Genomic DNA, 17580 nt, shown 5'->3' with positions numbered 1-17580 from the left:
CCCCATGATGGGAATTTGATATTCTTTTGGTTATTGTGTGAAATTCCACCCACTGTGGCAATGACCCATGAACAATTTGAACACATTTATATGCCTAATATGTACAATTAATAAGAAAATGAAATAATGCTAGTTTTAAATGTAAGAAATAAAATACAGGAAAAAATTTAAAAATTAAAATAAAATTTTAAAATTGGGATATTAAAACAATTTTTTTGACATTTTGCCTTTTATCACTGTAAGATCTGTCATCCTGTATGTACAGTGACATTATCTTTCATTTATTCCCTCTGTGTGTACAGCGACATTTTCTTTCATTTATTCCCCCAGTGTCCTACTTTTTTCATTTTGTTTTCAAAGAAATTTTAGGTCACAGTAAAGTCACATACAGATACAAGGGACTCCCATTTACCAACATCCTTCCCCTTTTCCCCCCTTCCCATATTAATAACCTTTTTATATCTGGATGATATATTTGTTTCAACTGATGTACAAATTTTGAAACATAGCTACTAATCATGGTCAATGGTTTGCCTTATGGTTTATATTTTGGAGCATACACTTTAATTGTTTTATGAAATTTAACATGGCCTGTATCCATCATTGCAAAATCATGTAGAACACCCCAACATACCCCCTTGTTCCATCTATTCTATTTCTCCCTCCCCCTCCCCTTGGGGCCCATGGCGACCACCAGGCTTCACTTCTTGAAGGACAAGATTCATAGTTTCTTGCAACAACACTGAGGGCTTGACACACTGATCTGTCTTTCCCTATTTGGCTTTGCCCATGCTCTTGAGAGACTCCTCTCCTCTGTTTGAGAACATAGCAGGCCTCCCCGGGATGGGAGTCCAACTTCAGGGTCTATATTCGACAGCAAGCAGGGGGTTAAACCAGATTAAATACCCTGTAAATGAAGTGATTCATCCCTTTAAAAAAAGGTAATTACTAAATTTATTTAAGAGCTTGCTGGTATCCTGAATTTTCAAAAAATTTAAATGAGGGGTTACAATGCTCAGTGTTGAGTACATAGCTAGACTTAGAAACTGTTTGTTGAATAAATCCACAAACACATACAAATCTAACAAATTTTTGCTAAATAGCTAAGAGGAGCCATCATGGGCATTAGAGTCTTGTTCAATGGCTTAATTTTTGTACTATGATATGATGATATGCAGTGACTCAGAATACACATACATACACATACACAATTCAAACAAAACTTTCAAGAAATAATCTTTACCTAACTAAAGAAATGTGTTCCGATATTTTTCTCTTCTATTATTCTCTTATTCTACTTTAAAAAAAAAAAAGCGAGTAAGACTTAAGCTGGTAAAGACTGACTTGATTTTGTGACTCATTAATGGGTTCCAATTTGCAGCTGGGAAAATAGTAGGTCGTACTTGACGTTACTGACCTTCTAATCTTGTCATCATTTAGCTAAAAGTTGAGAGAGTGAATCCAGAGGCTGGTAGTCACAATAGGTCCCTACTCAGTTCCTACTGTCACTTACAGATATGTCTGTCACAAGTGACCAAGAGTCAAAAAAGTGAGTGGATTCCTACTGGCCCTGAAGAAAAACAGGAAACCACTTTTTTCCTTTTGACTAACTTCCCATGAACTTGAGCTTATCACAATAGGCAATGATGAAAGTTTCTACTATCACTGAAAACAAAGAAGTACTTTCCCCTGCTAATAAATCTTTTAATTAAGGGATTTGTAACGTATGCAATTGCTAATCAAGGGAAAACACATCTAAACAAAATCCACTGCAAATGACTTTTGCCAACTCCTAACTGAATGTATCATTCACATGAAGGAAAACCAATTTTTTTTCTTATTTGTGTTCACACTGCTGGACCAATATTAGAAAGTGCTAGTTCTGGAGAAAGTCTCTGATGTTAATAAATCAGCTTGTTAGAATTCTGATGCCTTCCCTAGCAAGAGCAGACCTCTCCTGCCTTTGTCTCCCCGTCACCTTTTTCTTTTCTATCATAGCATCTGTGACTTCCCATAGCTTCTGCACTATCTATTGGCTTACTGATCTGTCTCATTCTCAGATTATAAACTCCTTGGAGATAAAGGATCATTCCTTATTCATCTTTCTAGTCCCAGCATTAGGCACAAAGCAGGTGCTTTGTAAATGTTTGTAGAATGCTCAAGTGATATTGGTGCAAATTGATTGGAAATGTATTAATAGGGAAAAGCATAGATTAGTTTACTTATGAAGGAAAATTAGGGTACAAAAGGAAAGAATAGGCTTTCTGAAAAAGATCTTGAGATTCTAATGGATCATAACTTGAATAAGGTCCAGATAAGAGCATAGCACAAGGTATTTTTGCACTTGTATAAGAACTGTGCACAGTACAGTTATGAATCTTATATTGAATTTTGACTCATGGGACCCAGATCTATTAGGGACCTCAAGACGCATGTGACTAAAAACTAGTACAGCTAAAAAGACACAGATAAGCAGGTGTGAGCATGGTCTTGGAAAGGGGATGGCGACATTAGATTTTCTGAGCTTCAAAATCTCAGCGACAACAACCCAAAACCCCAGCTTTCTAAGAAGCCTGCACACAAGCTGCATCAGCACCCACTCAGAGGCACACAGTTGGGATTTGGGGGTCAGCTGATTTCCCAAGGAGAACTCAACTGGCAAAACCTTCTTAGTTGCAATTCTGTTTGCTTTTCTTTTTTTAAAAAATTTTATTCATTCATTCATTCATTCATTCCTCTCCCCTTTCCCCCCCACCCCGGTTGTCTGTTCTCTGTCTATTCGCTGCGTCTTCTTTTTTGTTCGTTTCTGTTGTTGTCAGCGGCACGGGAATCTATGTTTCTTTTTGTTGCGTCATCTTGTTGTGTCAGCTCTCCATGTGTGCAGCGCCATTCCTGGGCAGGCTGCACTTTCTTTCACACTGGGCGGCTCTCCTTACGGGGTGCGCTCCTTGCACGTGGGGCTCCCTACGCGGGGGACACCCCTGTGTGGCACGGCACTCCTTGTGCACATCAGCACTGCGCATGGGCCAGCTGCACATGGGTCAAGAAGGCCCGGGGTTTGAACCGCAAACCTCCCATGTGGTAGATGAATGCCCTAACCACTGGGCGAAGTCCACCGCCTCTGTTTGCATTTCTACCATCAACTCAAATAACTGTTTTTAACTAAATCTTCTTTCCTTCACTGTAACTACTCAACAGTCTTTAATAATTACTATATGTTTGAAATGGTTCATGGGACTAGCAATTTCTTGGTGAGTAAGGTGTCTTTGTGCAGTCATATCTACAATCAAAGCATGGGCATTTCTGATTCTGAACAAGCAGCTACCCTTCACCCAGAATTACAAAATAGAAGCTCTGATTCATGAGTTTGCCAAGGGCTTGTCTTCCTAGGAAAATAAACCCATGTCTCTATGTCCCAGGTGTGGGACAAGGGCAAAGGGGGGGTGATCTGCTCCAGCTGCAGGGCTCACGCAGGTGCTTTTGGGAGGTACTTTTTAAAACTGAACGTACCAAAGACAATCTGAGACAAAAGAACCGTGTGCTTCTAGGGCAAGGGCCCTGCTTGTGGGATACTGGTCCCTAATCTGGCCACAGCACTGTGAAAAGTGGACAGCTGTCACACCGACCTAAGTTTTCAAAACTCAGACCACAAGGAGGGAGGCACCATCTGAGCACTCTCCTTAGTGTGGACCTCCTGGCAGACCCTCTGGCTGCATTACGCCTGTATGTGTTCCCGCTGGCAGGGGCCCAAGCTGGATGGTTGTCCAATATTTTTAATATCATCCCCAATGCCCCTGAAGGCAAAAAGGACCCTGTTCTTTCCAACTATTGCATTTAATTAGCTGCTGGGAAGTACGAAAATGTTTCTTTTTTTTTTTTATAAGCTAATTTATAATTTCTGTCTTGGCTCTAAAGAACTAAATTTAAGCGTGATGAACTCCTCAAACCAAAGTTTGCTTCTGTTAAAGAGAAAAGAAGGATAAAAAAATGGTAAAAATGCAAATCAATGCAGGAATCATTTGCTAAGAGCCCGGTAGGTGCAAAGTGCCCTATTGGGTGCCCCAGCTCTGGAGTGGGAGGCAACCAGGAAGAGAACACAGGCCAGGCTGGGTGTTTTCCAGGCTCCGCCCAGGGCCAGGGAGTGGGACTCCTGTGCAATGATTCTAACGCAAACTGGCTGGTTGGCAAGGCCAGCACAGAATACAAAGGCCTGCTAGATTTAGGAGGCGTTTCAGCACGGGGCTTGAACAAGGCCTGGAAGAAATGGTTAGCTGGTAGCAGGGGGCAGATTTCATGGAAGGTCGGGAGGGCCACATACTCCTAGGCATGAAAACTGGACTCTGAGTGTAGACATTTTCAGGGAAGTGAAAGCAGCGGGCTGGGATGAGAGAGCAAAGAGGTGGTGGCGGGACAGGCAGCCAGATCGCGAGGTTAGGGTTCCGGCAGACCTGGCAGGTCAGCCTGGAGGGTATTTGTTCTGTTAGAAGTGGGGAGCCAGGGAAGTGGCACGATGGTCTTGGTGCCGGAAAGATGACTCCTGAAGTAGCATGCTGGATGGATTGAGGAACGAGGCAGGGCATCAGTTAGGATGCTTCTGCAAGGTTCTTAGAAAGGCCTGAATGGAGCAGGGGGAAGGAGGGAGACAGACTTCAATCATGATGAAAGCAGAGAAGTTAAAATCTACATGCAAAGATGAACAATGCAGAACAATGTCGCCAAATCCACACGACGTGGATGCTAACGCACCATCCGCCACCGCCAAAGAACCTGGGAATCAGGGTCTTCGGGAAAGTCCAACCACCACCATTTAATACCTCTGTAGCCCTGTGCCAGTCACTTACCCTCTCAGAGCTTCCGCTTCCGCTTGGTCAAAGGTAAAACGACACTAGATGGCCTGACTTTGCCTGTCAGTGAAAGCCAATGCGTTCAGAGCCAGGATTCAACCTCCAGCGCTCACTCTCAGGCAGCACCTCCTAAAACATGGAGCTCTGTGCGTCTCTCTAGACTCACCGAAGTCTGGGGCCTCGTGGTATTGCACAACCTCCTAACAGACGCTGGATGGAAGAGCCCATGGCTTCTAGCTTGTGAGCTCTTTGAAGGCAGGGACCATCTAGATTTTATCTTTATGGTTATTTTTTTATCCCCTGTGCCCTAGTGCTGGGCGGAGAGCCTGGCATCTAGGAGATTTTCAATAGATGCTTATTGAATGAATAAATATTTGTTTAATGACACAATCTGGGCAACCAATGCAAATGTAGTAAGCAAATACTGGGCTCTAATTGTCTCCAGACAAAAATTCAGCAAGGTATTAAAGATTATTTGTTACTTTAATGTGTCAAGAGAAGACCTTGAACAAGGATGAGAGTTGACTCTTTAAAACCTATCTTTCCATGTGTAGAAAAATGGAATGTGTATAACTTGTAGTCAACATCGAGTTCTGATGCCCTTGAGTATGGAGACACAGGAACAAACACACCATTCAAATTGCAAAACTCCAAAGTGGAAAAGTCACATTTTGTAAAATTTATAACATTCAGAGTGCTCTCCTCCTACATCTGTTCCTGTAGGGATTGTTGTTTAAAGTGCCATTTAAGACAAATACTTCATCTCTTTTAAACACACACGCATACAATATATAAATGCCGTCTTATTGTTAGATTTCAGGTTGCTATGTTATTTAATTCCATTAAATGTAGTTTCTCTTCATCAAAGAAAATTCTTCCTTTTCATCTTCTCTTTTAGAATAATGTGTGTGTAGCCTAAATAAATATTCATTTGGGAGAGTGAATTCTTAGCATAAAATTTGTAATAATGAATTCAGTTTTATTTTTATTGAAACTGTCATTTAAATTTCAGGAACAAATAGAAGGCTAGAATTCTCTTTTCTCTAAGGGAACTTCCACACTCAACTTTGGTCCTATAAAATGAAAGAAGTTCAGGATTAGGCACTTTTGAATAGCGTCCTGATTTTTTTAATTGATGGGCAACTCTGGCAGGTCTGAGTTTATACTCAACCAGAATTGAATTAATAAAAGAAAATGAGCTTAATGACACTCATTTTAGGATTAAATATAGTAATTGCCTAACAGATAAATAGATTTAGTATTTGTTTTTAGAAACAAGAATCCAGAAATGAAAATGCTTTAAGGGAACAGAGGTACCTAGTGGAGTTTCCAGCCCACTCCCACCATTCAGTCCTCCCACCCCCAGGCCCACTGTTATCAAGAAGCTGCAGGATAGGAAGCAGTTGTAGCTCAAGTGATTGAGCTCCCACCTACCGTATGGGAGGTCTTGGGTTCGGTTCCCAATGCCTCCTGAAAAGAAGCACACAACAAACAGACACAGCAAATGCAAACAACAAGGAGGTGGGAAGAAAGAAATCTTAAAAAAAAAAAAAAAAGCTGCAGGCTATTCCTCAATGTGTTATGTTGGGGGATGTGCACAAGAGTTAAAATTTGTTTTAACTTATTTTTTAATGCTGCAAAGTATAAGGAAAGGAAAAATTGTAAAGATCCATAATCCTTCCATTTAGGTAATTCCTGTTGCTTTTGGTAAGAAAATTCAAACAATACAGAAAAGTATACATTTGAGCTACAAGCTTCTTTCTTCACCCAGTTTCTCTCCTTCCAGGAAACTTCTGTTCATGATTTTTTTGAGTGTCTTCTCAGAAAAAAAAAATAAGGCTATACCACCCTGTATTTCTTTTTTAAGATTTTATATAAATGGAATTATACTATACTCTGCTCTGTGCCTTACTTTTTTTCCCTTAAATAATATACCTCAAACATCAGCGCATATGGGTCCACCATTTTCCTTTTCTAAAACTCCCTACTATTTCATTGAATAATGGTACCATAATTTATTTACTTAACCTGTCTTATGCTGACGGACATTTACAACAATAACTTGCTATTATAAATAAAATTTCAGTGAACACACTTTTACATATATCTTGACATCCTCTTTACATATATTCATAAAGTAAGTGGGCCAACACACACAGTTGTATAGGTAGTGTACTGTGCCAAATTGCTCATCTAAGGGGGCACCAGTCACATTTGTGGACATCACAGATTTGAATACTTATTGTGATAATTTTCTGACAGACATAAAATGTGATGAGGAAGGAGCTCCTTTTCTAATTTGCTCACAGGCATTGTATAGACTAGCAGTAGCCATGGGTAAATGACTATCAGCAGAACTACTGAGTCAAAGGGCATAGCTGGAAAGTTACTGTCAACTTTCCTTCCAGAAAATGTTTACCAGTAGACATCAATTTTGACAGACATAGTGCTTGATTTTTAAGATCTAAAACCCACCGTGTTGTCTTAAGTTGTGGTCAACTTTCACTTACTCGAGGTTATAATAAAGAACGAGAACAGGAATACCTAAAAGCTACAAAAAAGCTTCCTGATGGGTAAAATTGGGTGATTTGCATTTTACCTCCTTTCCCTTCTTTTCTGGGAAGATTTAACGCAGCTCCTTGAATGAACAGAGACCAGCAAGGGAGAGAAGTTTCTCAAGGCCCAGGGCTTCTAGAACGTGGAGAGGTGGGTCTCGAACCCTGGTGCTGATAAAATTACCTTCCTTTGTTTCTTCCTGGAGGAAATGAACAATATTGGGAAAGGTGTCACCATGATGCCGGGGAGTGACAATGGGAGGCTGGTATAGGTTCAAAGACAGACTTGCTGGAATAGATGTGCTGTGGGGCATATGGAACAATGCCCTTCTGGAACAGTCTTCTCCAGTCTCTCAAAGAAGGGTCAACCGTTCCAATACTAGACTGCATTATTAACAAAAGCCCACATGGTAAAGCACTTTTGGACCAAGGTTTATTGTTCTATTGGTGAAGTTAGGACATGGCTCTCATTTCAGTGTCAAATGCCTATATGTGTATTACTCAGTGGGATATTTTTGTAAACATAAAATTGAAGGACAAGCTAATGCAATCTTGAGGCTGTGGTTAGTTTAAGAGAAAAAAAATGTATTAAGCAATGTCCGCAACAAACCTAAAACACAGACAAGGAGGGTGGGGGAGGGGCAGAGAAGACCAGGTGAGCCGAGGTAAAAGGGCTGGAAGGGAGAAAGGAGGGCCACCGACTGTGAACAGCAGAACCCAGAGAACAACGCTGGGTGGACAGCAGGAGAGGAAGCCCAGGACCGGGGTCCCCGTCTTATTAGCCAGCTCTGAGACTTTGCCAGGTCCCCTCCTCACTCTGCCCTGCAGTTTCCCTACTTGTCAAAGAGCCAGGAGAGGACCCTCTCCCACAGGGCTGTGGATAAGATGACCAACAGCATAAGGACACACTGGGCTGTTAAAAGCAGAGAGAAAATTTCATGAGGTCCTACCTGGGGGACTGATTTGACTTCCCCTGAGCTGGGAATGAAGTTCTCTACTGTAAGCTTTATTTCCTGGGCCCTTTGTCGCGATAGGACACCCACACGAGTATCTGAAAAGTTCGTAAAACTGCATGGCCTGTACTGTATCTGTGGCAAGCATCAGATAGCCTAAGAACGTCTTATGTATTTCCCTGTTGGGATAAAACTAATCTGCTCGATGTTCCATCTTCAAGGACAAAACGCAGCCTCACTGTCAGCCCCGAGCTTGTTGAAAGGGCAGCAACGTTCCTGGACTTAGTTGCCTGTGCCTTCCATCAGGATGAGCACGGAGGCAGATGCCAACTGCACGGAGGCAGACGCCAGCCACGCTGGGCTCCTCCTGGCCTAGCTCAGGTAAGGCAGCGCAGAACGTTTTCTAGATTCCCAGGTCAACATGTAGTTTAACACATCTAATTGCTGTCGAGCCGGCCAATTGGGACGAAACATGTTTAATAAGTTCATCTGTCTTTTTCAGAGGGAGGGCATTGGTGATGGCAGGGGTAATTCATATCTCAGGAAGGAAAGATGTTTAAGCTTGGATTTATTTTTGCATTCTGGTACTAAGAATACTGTCACATACTAAAGTCAGGGAAATTGAAGGCAGGATAGCCAGACAGTGGGTTGGACAAGAAAACTGCTGAGAGCAGCCTTTTGTGGGCAGAGTTTGTGCATAGCATTTGTAGACCTGCAGGGTCTCGGGTCCAGCTCTCTAGCTGGGTGTGAGGGACCAAAACTCAGGAAGCTCCTGAGTTCTTTTAAGGAGGTACTGGGGATCGAACCCAGGACCTTGTATGTGGGAAGCAGGCACTCAACCACTGAGTTATATCTGCTCCTCTACGGCATCTATTTTTTTTCTAAAGATTTATTTATTTATTTAATTCCCCCCCTCCCCCGGTTGTTTGTTCTCTGTGTCTTTTTGCTGCGTCTTGTTTCTTTGTCCGCTTCTGTTGTCAGCGGCACAGGAAGTGTGAGCGGCGCCATTCCTCGGCAGGCTGCTCCCTCCTTCGCGCTGGGTGGCTCTCCTTACGGGGCGCACTCCTTGCGCGTGGGGCTCCCCTACGCGGGGGACACCCCTGCGTGGCAGGGCACTCCTTGCGTGCCTCAGCACTGTGCATGGGCCAGCTCCACACAGGTCAAGGAGGCCTGGGGTTTGAACCGCAGACCTCCCATGTGGTAGACGGACGCCCTAACCACTGGGCCAAGTCTATTTCCCTGCGGCATCTATTTTAATCAAAAGCTTAAAGCAAAAACACCATAGCTTTAATGCTAAAACAAACACACATACGTAATGGAGTGGGAAGCCAACTAAAACTTGGCATGAAGTCTGAGAAAAGCCTCCCAGGGATGTGGGCTCGTGCCAGAAGCTCTGGGGTGTGCAGTGCGGGGCTCCCGCTGAGGGGTCTGTGGAAATATGAGATGACCTCTGTGAACAAGCAGTGTCTGCCCTTTTCCCCCCGTTTTTCATGAATCGGCTCCACCTTTTCATCTCCCATTTTCACTTTGCATAGCTCCAGTTTGCCTTCTGTCCGTCCCCCAGCCTGCCCCCACCATCAAGGTCGTCGATGACCTCCATTTGCCAGGTAAAAGGGTCACATCCATCCTCCCCTCCCTGGACTTCTCAGCAGCATCCGGCAGAGGTGATCACTTCTTCCTTCTGGAAACCCTCTTCTCCAGCTGCAGTGACCCAGCCTCCTGCTGGGTTGTCTCCTGCCTCTCCAACTCCCCTGTCTTGGGTAGGTCTGTCCTGTCTCTGTAGGTCTGATGGCCCTTGACCTCAGTTCTGGCCTCTCTGCCCTCCATTTTCTCCTCAGGTGACCTTATTTCCGTGCTTAAATAACATAAAGGCACTGACAACTCTCAAATACCCATCTTTAGCTCATACCCTCCCCTGGAGCTTACATCTCCAACTGCTGACTTGAGAAAGCATGTATGTTTTTTTCCTATTGAACCCTAATCTAGCACAGCATTGACAATCAATAATTATGGAAGAAATAAATAGCTCATATGCTAGGCATGCATAGCATAGATATACCCTTTTCTGTTTAAAATGAGATCCTAAATATTTCTCCATTAAAAATGTCTGTAATGATGCTTTTTGTATATATTTGAATGGTATATGTTTGTCAGTCCCCTTATTTTAACCTAACTATTGTTTTATTTTAGATATGACTCAACTTTTTAATATTTTCATGTTTATTGTGCAAATAAGTTTGGACTCCTGTTAATATACATTTCCTGACTTCATCTGCTTTCTTTCTGTTTCCTTCTTGTTCATAATGACTGAGTTCTCTTTGCTCTTTTTTTTTTTTTCCTTTAGTGATTTGGAAGTTGTACATCCTATTTTTATTCTTCTAAGCATTGTCTTAAAATAGAAAAACATATTTGAGATTGTATTTCACTAACAATGTCAAGAATGAAAAAACGTGTCTCTCGACTGGGGAGGAGTGTGGAGACAACTGAAGCCTGGGGTGGATTTTCTTTTTCCTGCATCCTGTGGAGCCTCAGGCTGGCTGGCGTGGCACCCCTTTCTCTCACCTGGCACAGCCACCCTTGCTAAGCGCCCACTCTGCTGAGGGAAGTCCAGGCTTTTTGTAGGTGGTTCCGGATTTGCCTCCATGATGCAATATTTGGGACGCTTAAGGGGTCCCCGTGGCTGCGGTACTGGGCAACAAGGCCATCCGTGGCTCTTATTACCTCTCTTAATGATGGCTTTTCACCCACCTTTCTGTCTTTAACTCCTCCCATCTCATCTACATACTATTGCCCCGAAGCACCATGGGATGGAGTTGTCATGTGAAGAAGGAATTAGAATGGAGATGGATGGTCCCAAGGAAGAGACTAAAGCTTTTATTTGCTCATTTAACACATTGAGGGTTTACCATGAGCCAAGCACTCTGAGGTGCCAAGACAAGGTTGCCCGGTTCCTAGGAACTCAAATTCTAACAGAAGAGACAGACATTAGGAGAATTAATTTTAATCAAATGGAATTGATGGGTGAAAGTCACAGAGACCTGGAATTCAACGGACAGCCCATCTGAGATGAAGAGGGTTGCCCTTGGAAGGAGGTGTTTCCTGTCCTTGTTCAGAAGCCAGCTGGTGGCTCCTGAGCAGAACCACCGGGGAGACACCTCCCAGGCCAATCGAATCAGTCTGTATGTGTAGCATGTTCCCCAAGCGATTCTTTTCAAGTTAGTTCAGGATTGGTATTTGCCGTGGGAATGAAAGACTCGCACACCGAAACTCACATGCAGGGAGGGCCACGTCAGCTTTCTCTTGCTTAGGTATTGCGCATTTTTGCATTCAGTTAATGGTGGTGGTTAAAGTTAAATTTCTCAAGGATGTTTTGTCTTGGAACAAGAAACCTTTTCCCTAGACTCACCGTCTATCTAGCAGCAGAAACGAAAGACAAAGTTGTTTTCAAACTTCAAATAAAAAGAGATAGCTTGTGCAGAGATAAGCAAGAACAGAGCTATTTTTACTCTGAAGGAAGAACAGATAAGCTTTTATAAATCATTTAGCCATGCCCTTGCTGAGGTGGTGGAACTAATCCCCACAGGTATTTGGGACCTACAGGGTTGGGTTATCTTTTATGATGGTATCCTAATATCATATTGAACATTTAGGGGAGGGAGTAGGCGCATGGGAATCCTCTATGTTTTTTTTTAAAAAGATTTATTTATTTATTTCTCTCCCCTTCCCCCCTACCCCGGTTGTCTGTTCTCTGTGTCCATTTGCTGCATCTTCTTTGTCCCCTTCTGTTGTTGTCAGCGGCACAGGAATCTGTGTTTCTTTTTGTTCCGTCATCTTGTTGCATCAGCTCTCCGTGTGTGCGGTGCCATTCTTAGGCAGGCTGCACTTTCTTTTGCGCTGGGCAGCTCTCCTTACGGGGTACACTCCTTGCGCGTGGGGCTCCCCTACACGGGGGACACCCCTGCGTGGTAGGGCACTCCTTGCGCGCATCAGCACTGCGCGTGGGCCAGCTCCACACGGGTCAAGGAGGCCCGGGGTTTGAACCGCGGACCTCCCATGTGGTAGACGGACACCCTAACCACTGGGCCAAGTCCGCTGCCCCTCTATGTTTGTAATGTGACATATATGTAATCTAAGTATCTTTAAAAAATAAAAATTAAAAAGTACATATTTTTAAAATTAGTATATTTAGGAATATTTTAAGGCACCTGTCTACACAGAAGTGTTTCCGAGGGCTTACAAATCTTTACTGACTCTCTGCTGCCTACAAATAGAGTTATTTCAGACCCTCCAAATCTGGCTCCTGGTAACCTCTCCAAACTCTCTGCAACCCTCACAGGAGGTTCAGTTCTCAAAACCACCCATGCTTTTATGATCTCTAATCTCCTGCTACCCTCCCTCCTGGAATGTCTTTCTCCTCTGTCTCTCCAGTTCAATAAACATTTTCTTTAAGTCCCGATTCAGATGCTCCTTCCTTGAAGGAGGATTTCCTAGTCTCTGCCCTTTGACTCCCAAGGCTCTCAATCATCTCCCTGTTATGGTATGAATCGATTCTTATCTTTAGATATGGATCCTTACTACCCACTCTCAACTCCCCTCCTGGTCAGGTGTCCTTGGGGGCACAGTCTGCCTGCTGCTCCCACCTGTTGAACATGCCACCTTGTCCAGATCTCAATAAGCCTTTGAAGTATGAAAAATGAATGAATGAATGAGAAGTTGGTGTTCCTGATCTGTGGCAGAGGAGGTGGCAGATTTTATTTCTTTTTCAGAAGTGAAAATCAAGAGAAGGTGTGGCCTGACCTGAGTATATTGTCCTAAAGAAGATGCAAGTGAAGAAAGTAAAAATGATCCATTTTAGACAAGTTTTCTGGTCAGACAATGTGTGATCACAGAAGGCTCTTCTGAAAATCCTAAGACCAAAGGGAAACCATTTTGGCAGATGACATTTGTCTTTATTTCCCAAGACTACATCAAAAGCAAACTGTCGAGGGAAGCGGGTGTGACTCAAGCAGTTGAGCTCCCGAACATGGGAGGTCCCAGGTAAGGTTCCTGGTGCCTCCTGGAGAAGATGAGCAAGATAGCAAGATGGCGCGATGGGCAGGTGTGGTGAGCTGATGCAACAAGATGACACAACAGGGAGACACAAAGAGGAACAACAATGAGAGGCATTACAAAGCAGGGAGCTGAAATGGCTCAAACGATGGAGCACCTCTCTCTTACATGGAACGTCCCAAGTTCAGTTCTCAGTGCCTCCTAAATAGAAGATGCATAGAGACAGAGAAGAAACAGTGAAGGACACAGAGAGCAGACAGCGAGTACAAACAACAAGGGGAGGGGGTAAATAAAACATCTTTTTGAAAAAAAAAAGCAAACTGTTGATTGAGTTCTACCTGTTGCTTTTTCATCAGCAGTGCAGACTAAATAAATTCCCTCTTGGATTTTTCCAGTTGCAATAGCCCCAAGCATACTTCTGACAGTAAGCAAATATTAATTGAGAATGAAAATTGAGTTGTTAAACAATTAAATAATTATAGTATGTTATTTAAGGACGTCATGTCACCTGTATGCTGCAATCAAAGTAGCAAAGAAACTTCCTCTCTAATTCCCAGAATTAAAGGTTGCTGTGTCCTAAGTCACACAAGGAGAACCTTGGATTCTCTTGGGCATGTGTCCTGGTGGGAATTCTTTCTTCAAGTTTGTGCTGTGTCTGGGACTTGGATGGGCCCTTTAGTTGTCTCCATGTCCTCTTTGAGGAGTGTTTGATAGAGCTGAAGTTGGATCACAGTAAATTCCAGAAAGACTCCATGTCCCAGGACTGCCTCTGCCCTGGATTTCCTTGCGGCTTTAAGCCAAACAAGAAAACTTCTCTGCCATTGGACAAATGGGGAAGACACTGTTTTTTTGTAAATGTCTTAAAACCTGAGTTAAAAAAAAAAAAAGAAAAGAAACTTCAGACACAGGGATCATTAACAGGATATCTGTTGTGTTCGTGTCCATGCAGAGAGGATAAATTTCAGTTCTGGCTCACAACTGAGATTTTGATGAGAATTCTTGCAACTGCAGCACAGATTTCTCTTCTCCAGTCTCCTCGGTTGCCTGGCTTAATTTTATCTGCTTTTTGGTCATTCTAAGCACTACACGGATTAGTTCAGTACATGGATTATGTCCTCTGGGACTTTATCCCACTCTTGGCAGATAACCCACCTCTGGTTTAATTGAAGACTATGGCTACCCTGGAGAATTGGATTTGTTCATCCCTCTCTTTTCATGCTGATGTATTTCCATCCCTGCATTGTCTCCAGGTTCTGACAAAAAAAGGAGGTATCTTTCTTCCTCCTCTCCATAGCTAACCCTTGCCCTTGTGCCCTTGAGCTCTCCCACCTCTACTTCCAATTCCACTTTTCACGACCTCCACCACATGTATTTTAGGTCTCCCTCTCAACTGCTAAGAATATGCCCAGACATGGTGTTCCGGTTCTTTGTTTTGTTTTTTTTCCATTTTAAAGAGCACACAAGAAAACCAAAATGCCTTTGCTTGACCTTGCTGTCTCTGCCAGTCTATTTATTGCTCTCCTTTTGCAGTAAGACATCTCAATTTCCTCTATCCACATACTCTCCTAGCTTATCAGTCTAGCTTCCTTTCTCCATTGAAATTGCATTCTCAGAGGTCAGCAGGCATGCAAATCCAAAAGGATTTTTTCTCTCTTTTTCTTTTTGCCTTATTCTTTTTATTTTCTCAGGAGCATTGGTTTTCTTTCCCTCTGCCCTCACCTGCCCCTTTTTTCTTTCACCTCTCCACTCTGATGAACTTCTCCTTTGATTTCTTCTTTGGTTTATATGTGTCCATCTCCCTCTTAATTTGGTTTCCCAAACTCAACCACTGCATAGCATTGCCACTAAGAATCTAAGCTCTGACATTAGCCTGCTTGTGGTTGAATTCTAATTCTGTGACGAATTCATTAACTACTTTATCTTTGGCAATCTTTCTGTGCCTCAGTTTCCCCATCCTTAAAATGGAAATCATAATAAGAGTACTTACCTAGGTTTGTTGTAAGAATAGAACAAGTTAGTCTATGTAACATCTACCAAAATTTTTGATACAAAAGAGGATTCAATAATATTATTTATTAGCATAGCAATAAGCCCACAGATCTTTGAAAAGTTAATTTTTTTCCCCCGGTTGGACAGATTACCCAACACAGGAACAGATAATAATCATTGTTGATAAATAGGTTTATGCTTGTGGTCAGAGGGCTCAGAGAAAAAGGAATGATGAGGGGCTGGGGAGGCTTCCAAGTTTCCAAGTGCTGGAATACCTTGGTTTGTCTCGAATTTTTTTTGTTTTGTTTTGTTTCTTTTTCCCCAATCACTGAAAATGTTGTGAGCTTAAGTCGCTTCTTTCAGGACATATGGTGTTTGTTGAGCAGGAAGGGGCGTCAACCATTAAAGCTCTAACTGTTGGCGCAACAATAAGTCACATGAGGCTGCTTGGCACAGAACAAAGTGTCCCATCCTTAGATTAAACGCTGCTCTAACAGGATCATAGAAGGAAGCGTTCGCAGCTGCTGCTGTGACAGCCGCTCAGTTTCCGTCCATTGAATGATGCCGCCATCTAGCGGCCGCATCGCGGAACGGCGTCGGGCAGGGCCCTTTCATTTGGGGCAGGGGAGGATGCTCAGAATTGCAGTCTCGTCCTCGGAAAGTGGAGCTGAAACTCCGGAAATAAGGAAAGAGTAAGGGGAAAGCACAGCAAGGGGGAGAAGGGGAAAGTTCTCGGCGTAGTTGGGGAAGTAATGGGCACAAGTGATGCTTGTGTCCTAGAACAACATTGTCGGTATCATTGGAGAGCAATACCCCCCTCCCCCACCACTCCAAACCATAGAAACTTTGATTTTTTTCCTCCTCTGATTCTCACTTCCCAACACACTGGGCCGACCCGTTATCTTAGATAGACTCTACTTCACCTTCTAATTTCCCTTCTTCTATGTCAAGAATTCAGGGCCGGGTCAATTTGGCTGAGTCATCACATTTGGCTTCCGCCCGGGAACAGCAAGCGGCCTTCCAGAGCCGCCCGGGACGGGCTCCTCCCTGCGCACGTGACCGCCGCCGCCAGGCCGCAGGTAAGCGCGAGCTGCCGCCCAGGCCGCCGACTGTGCCGCGCGAAAGCCTGCGGTATTGGGATGCCACTCCTTCCTGCCAGGTCGCTCGGGTCCCTCGGATGCAAGGGAGTTCGAATCGTCTAAGGATGGAGTTATCTGTTGCTCTCTTAGTAAAACCGAAGTGGGCAACGTTGGTCGTGAAGCCAGTTTTTTTTCCCACAAGTCAGGTATTCAATCAATAGATGTCTGGTTATTATAAGTCAGCAAAGAGCAGAAGGAGAGAGGATTGGAAGGAAGAGATGGATGCTTCAAACTCTACCTTTTTGTTCTTACTTGGTCAGCATGGGGACCATTGTGTAGGAGCTGGATTTGAGGATTACTATACAGTGATTAAAAGTGGAGATTTTGGAGTGTTGAACTCTGCTCTACCAATACTAACTATGTGATTTTGGATGAATTTGATAATACTATAAATCCCAGTTTCTTCTTCTTTAAAATGGGCATAATTACACCTACCACTTGAGATTACTTGAGGATTAGATGAAATATTTTTTTTATTTGAGGAGTTGAGACTGGATTTTGGAGAGTTAATGAGAAAAACTGGTTAAAACAGAGAATCCAAAAAGATAATACTTATCTCAAATATGTTATCTTTACCTTAAAATATGATTCCCCAATCTTTAATGTAGGACCATGGCCTTTTCTTTGAAGTTGGATCTCCTTGGAATTTTTTGTATAAACCACTTACATAACACTTCATCTATGAGTTCTAGTTTTGATTTCTTTAAATGGAGAACTTGGAAGATGTATAAAGTCACTTTCTGCAGAATCACTGCAGATTATTAAGACTTCTCTAAACTTCTACTCTCCACATCTAATTTAGACAGTAATTTTTTTAGCAGCTTCCCATTGTTGAGTTTTTTCAAATCATTCAATGTTGCTTTCATAGAAACAACTTCATTTCTGTATACTCATCTTTCATCAGTTTTTATATTTATTTAAATTGTACAATTACTATAACAAGTACAGCTGCCACACTCTGATACTTGATGAGTATAGAATTCAACTGGTGGAGCAGAAGTCTGGTGGGTATTATCAGCCACAGGCATTGGTTGGTATAGTTCCCAGAGGG

The 17580-nt window shown here is 42.9% G+C and overlaps 1 protein-coding gene across 1 annotated transcript in view; it reads left to right on the top strand.

Annotated features, from left to right (window-relative positions):
• The window catches only part of MRO (maestro), a 110624-nt gene that overhangs the window by 23501 nt on the left and 69543 nt on the right, over nucleotides 1-17580 (top strand). The window contains exons 3-4 of the mRNA XM_058277738.2: nucleotides 8574-8733; nucleotides 16342-16469. Of these exons, the coding sequence (XP_058133721.1) occupies nucleotides 8676-8733; nucleotides 16342-16469 (186 nt within the window). The 5' untranslated portion in view covers nucleotides 8574-8675. The remainder of the gene's footprint in view (nucleotides 1-8573; nucleotides 8734-16341; nucleotides 16470-17580) is intronic.

This window comes from Dasypus novemcinctus, chromosome 16 (genome assembly GCF_030445035.2).
Source record: "Dasypus novemcinctus isolate mDasNov1 chromosome 16, mDasNov1.1.hap2, whole genome shotgun sequence".
Lineage (NCBI taxonomy): Eukaryota > Metazoa > Chordata > Mammalia > Cingulata > Dasypodidae > Dasypus > Dasypus novemcinctus.
The sequence above is the reverse complement of the archived record's forward strand: the minus strand, read 5'-3'. Positions and strand labels throughout refer to the sequence as shown.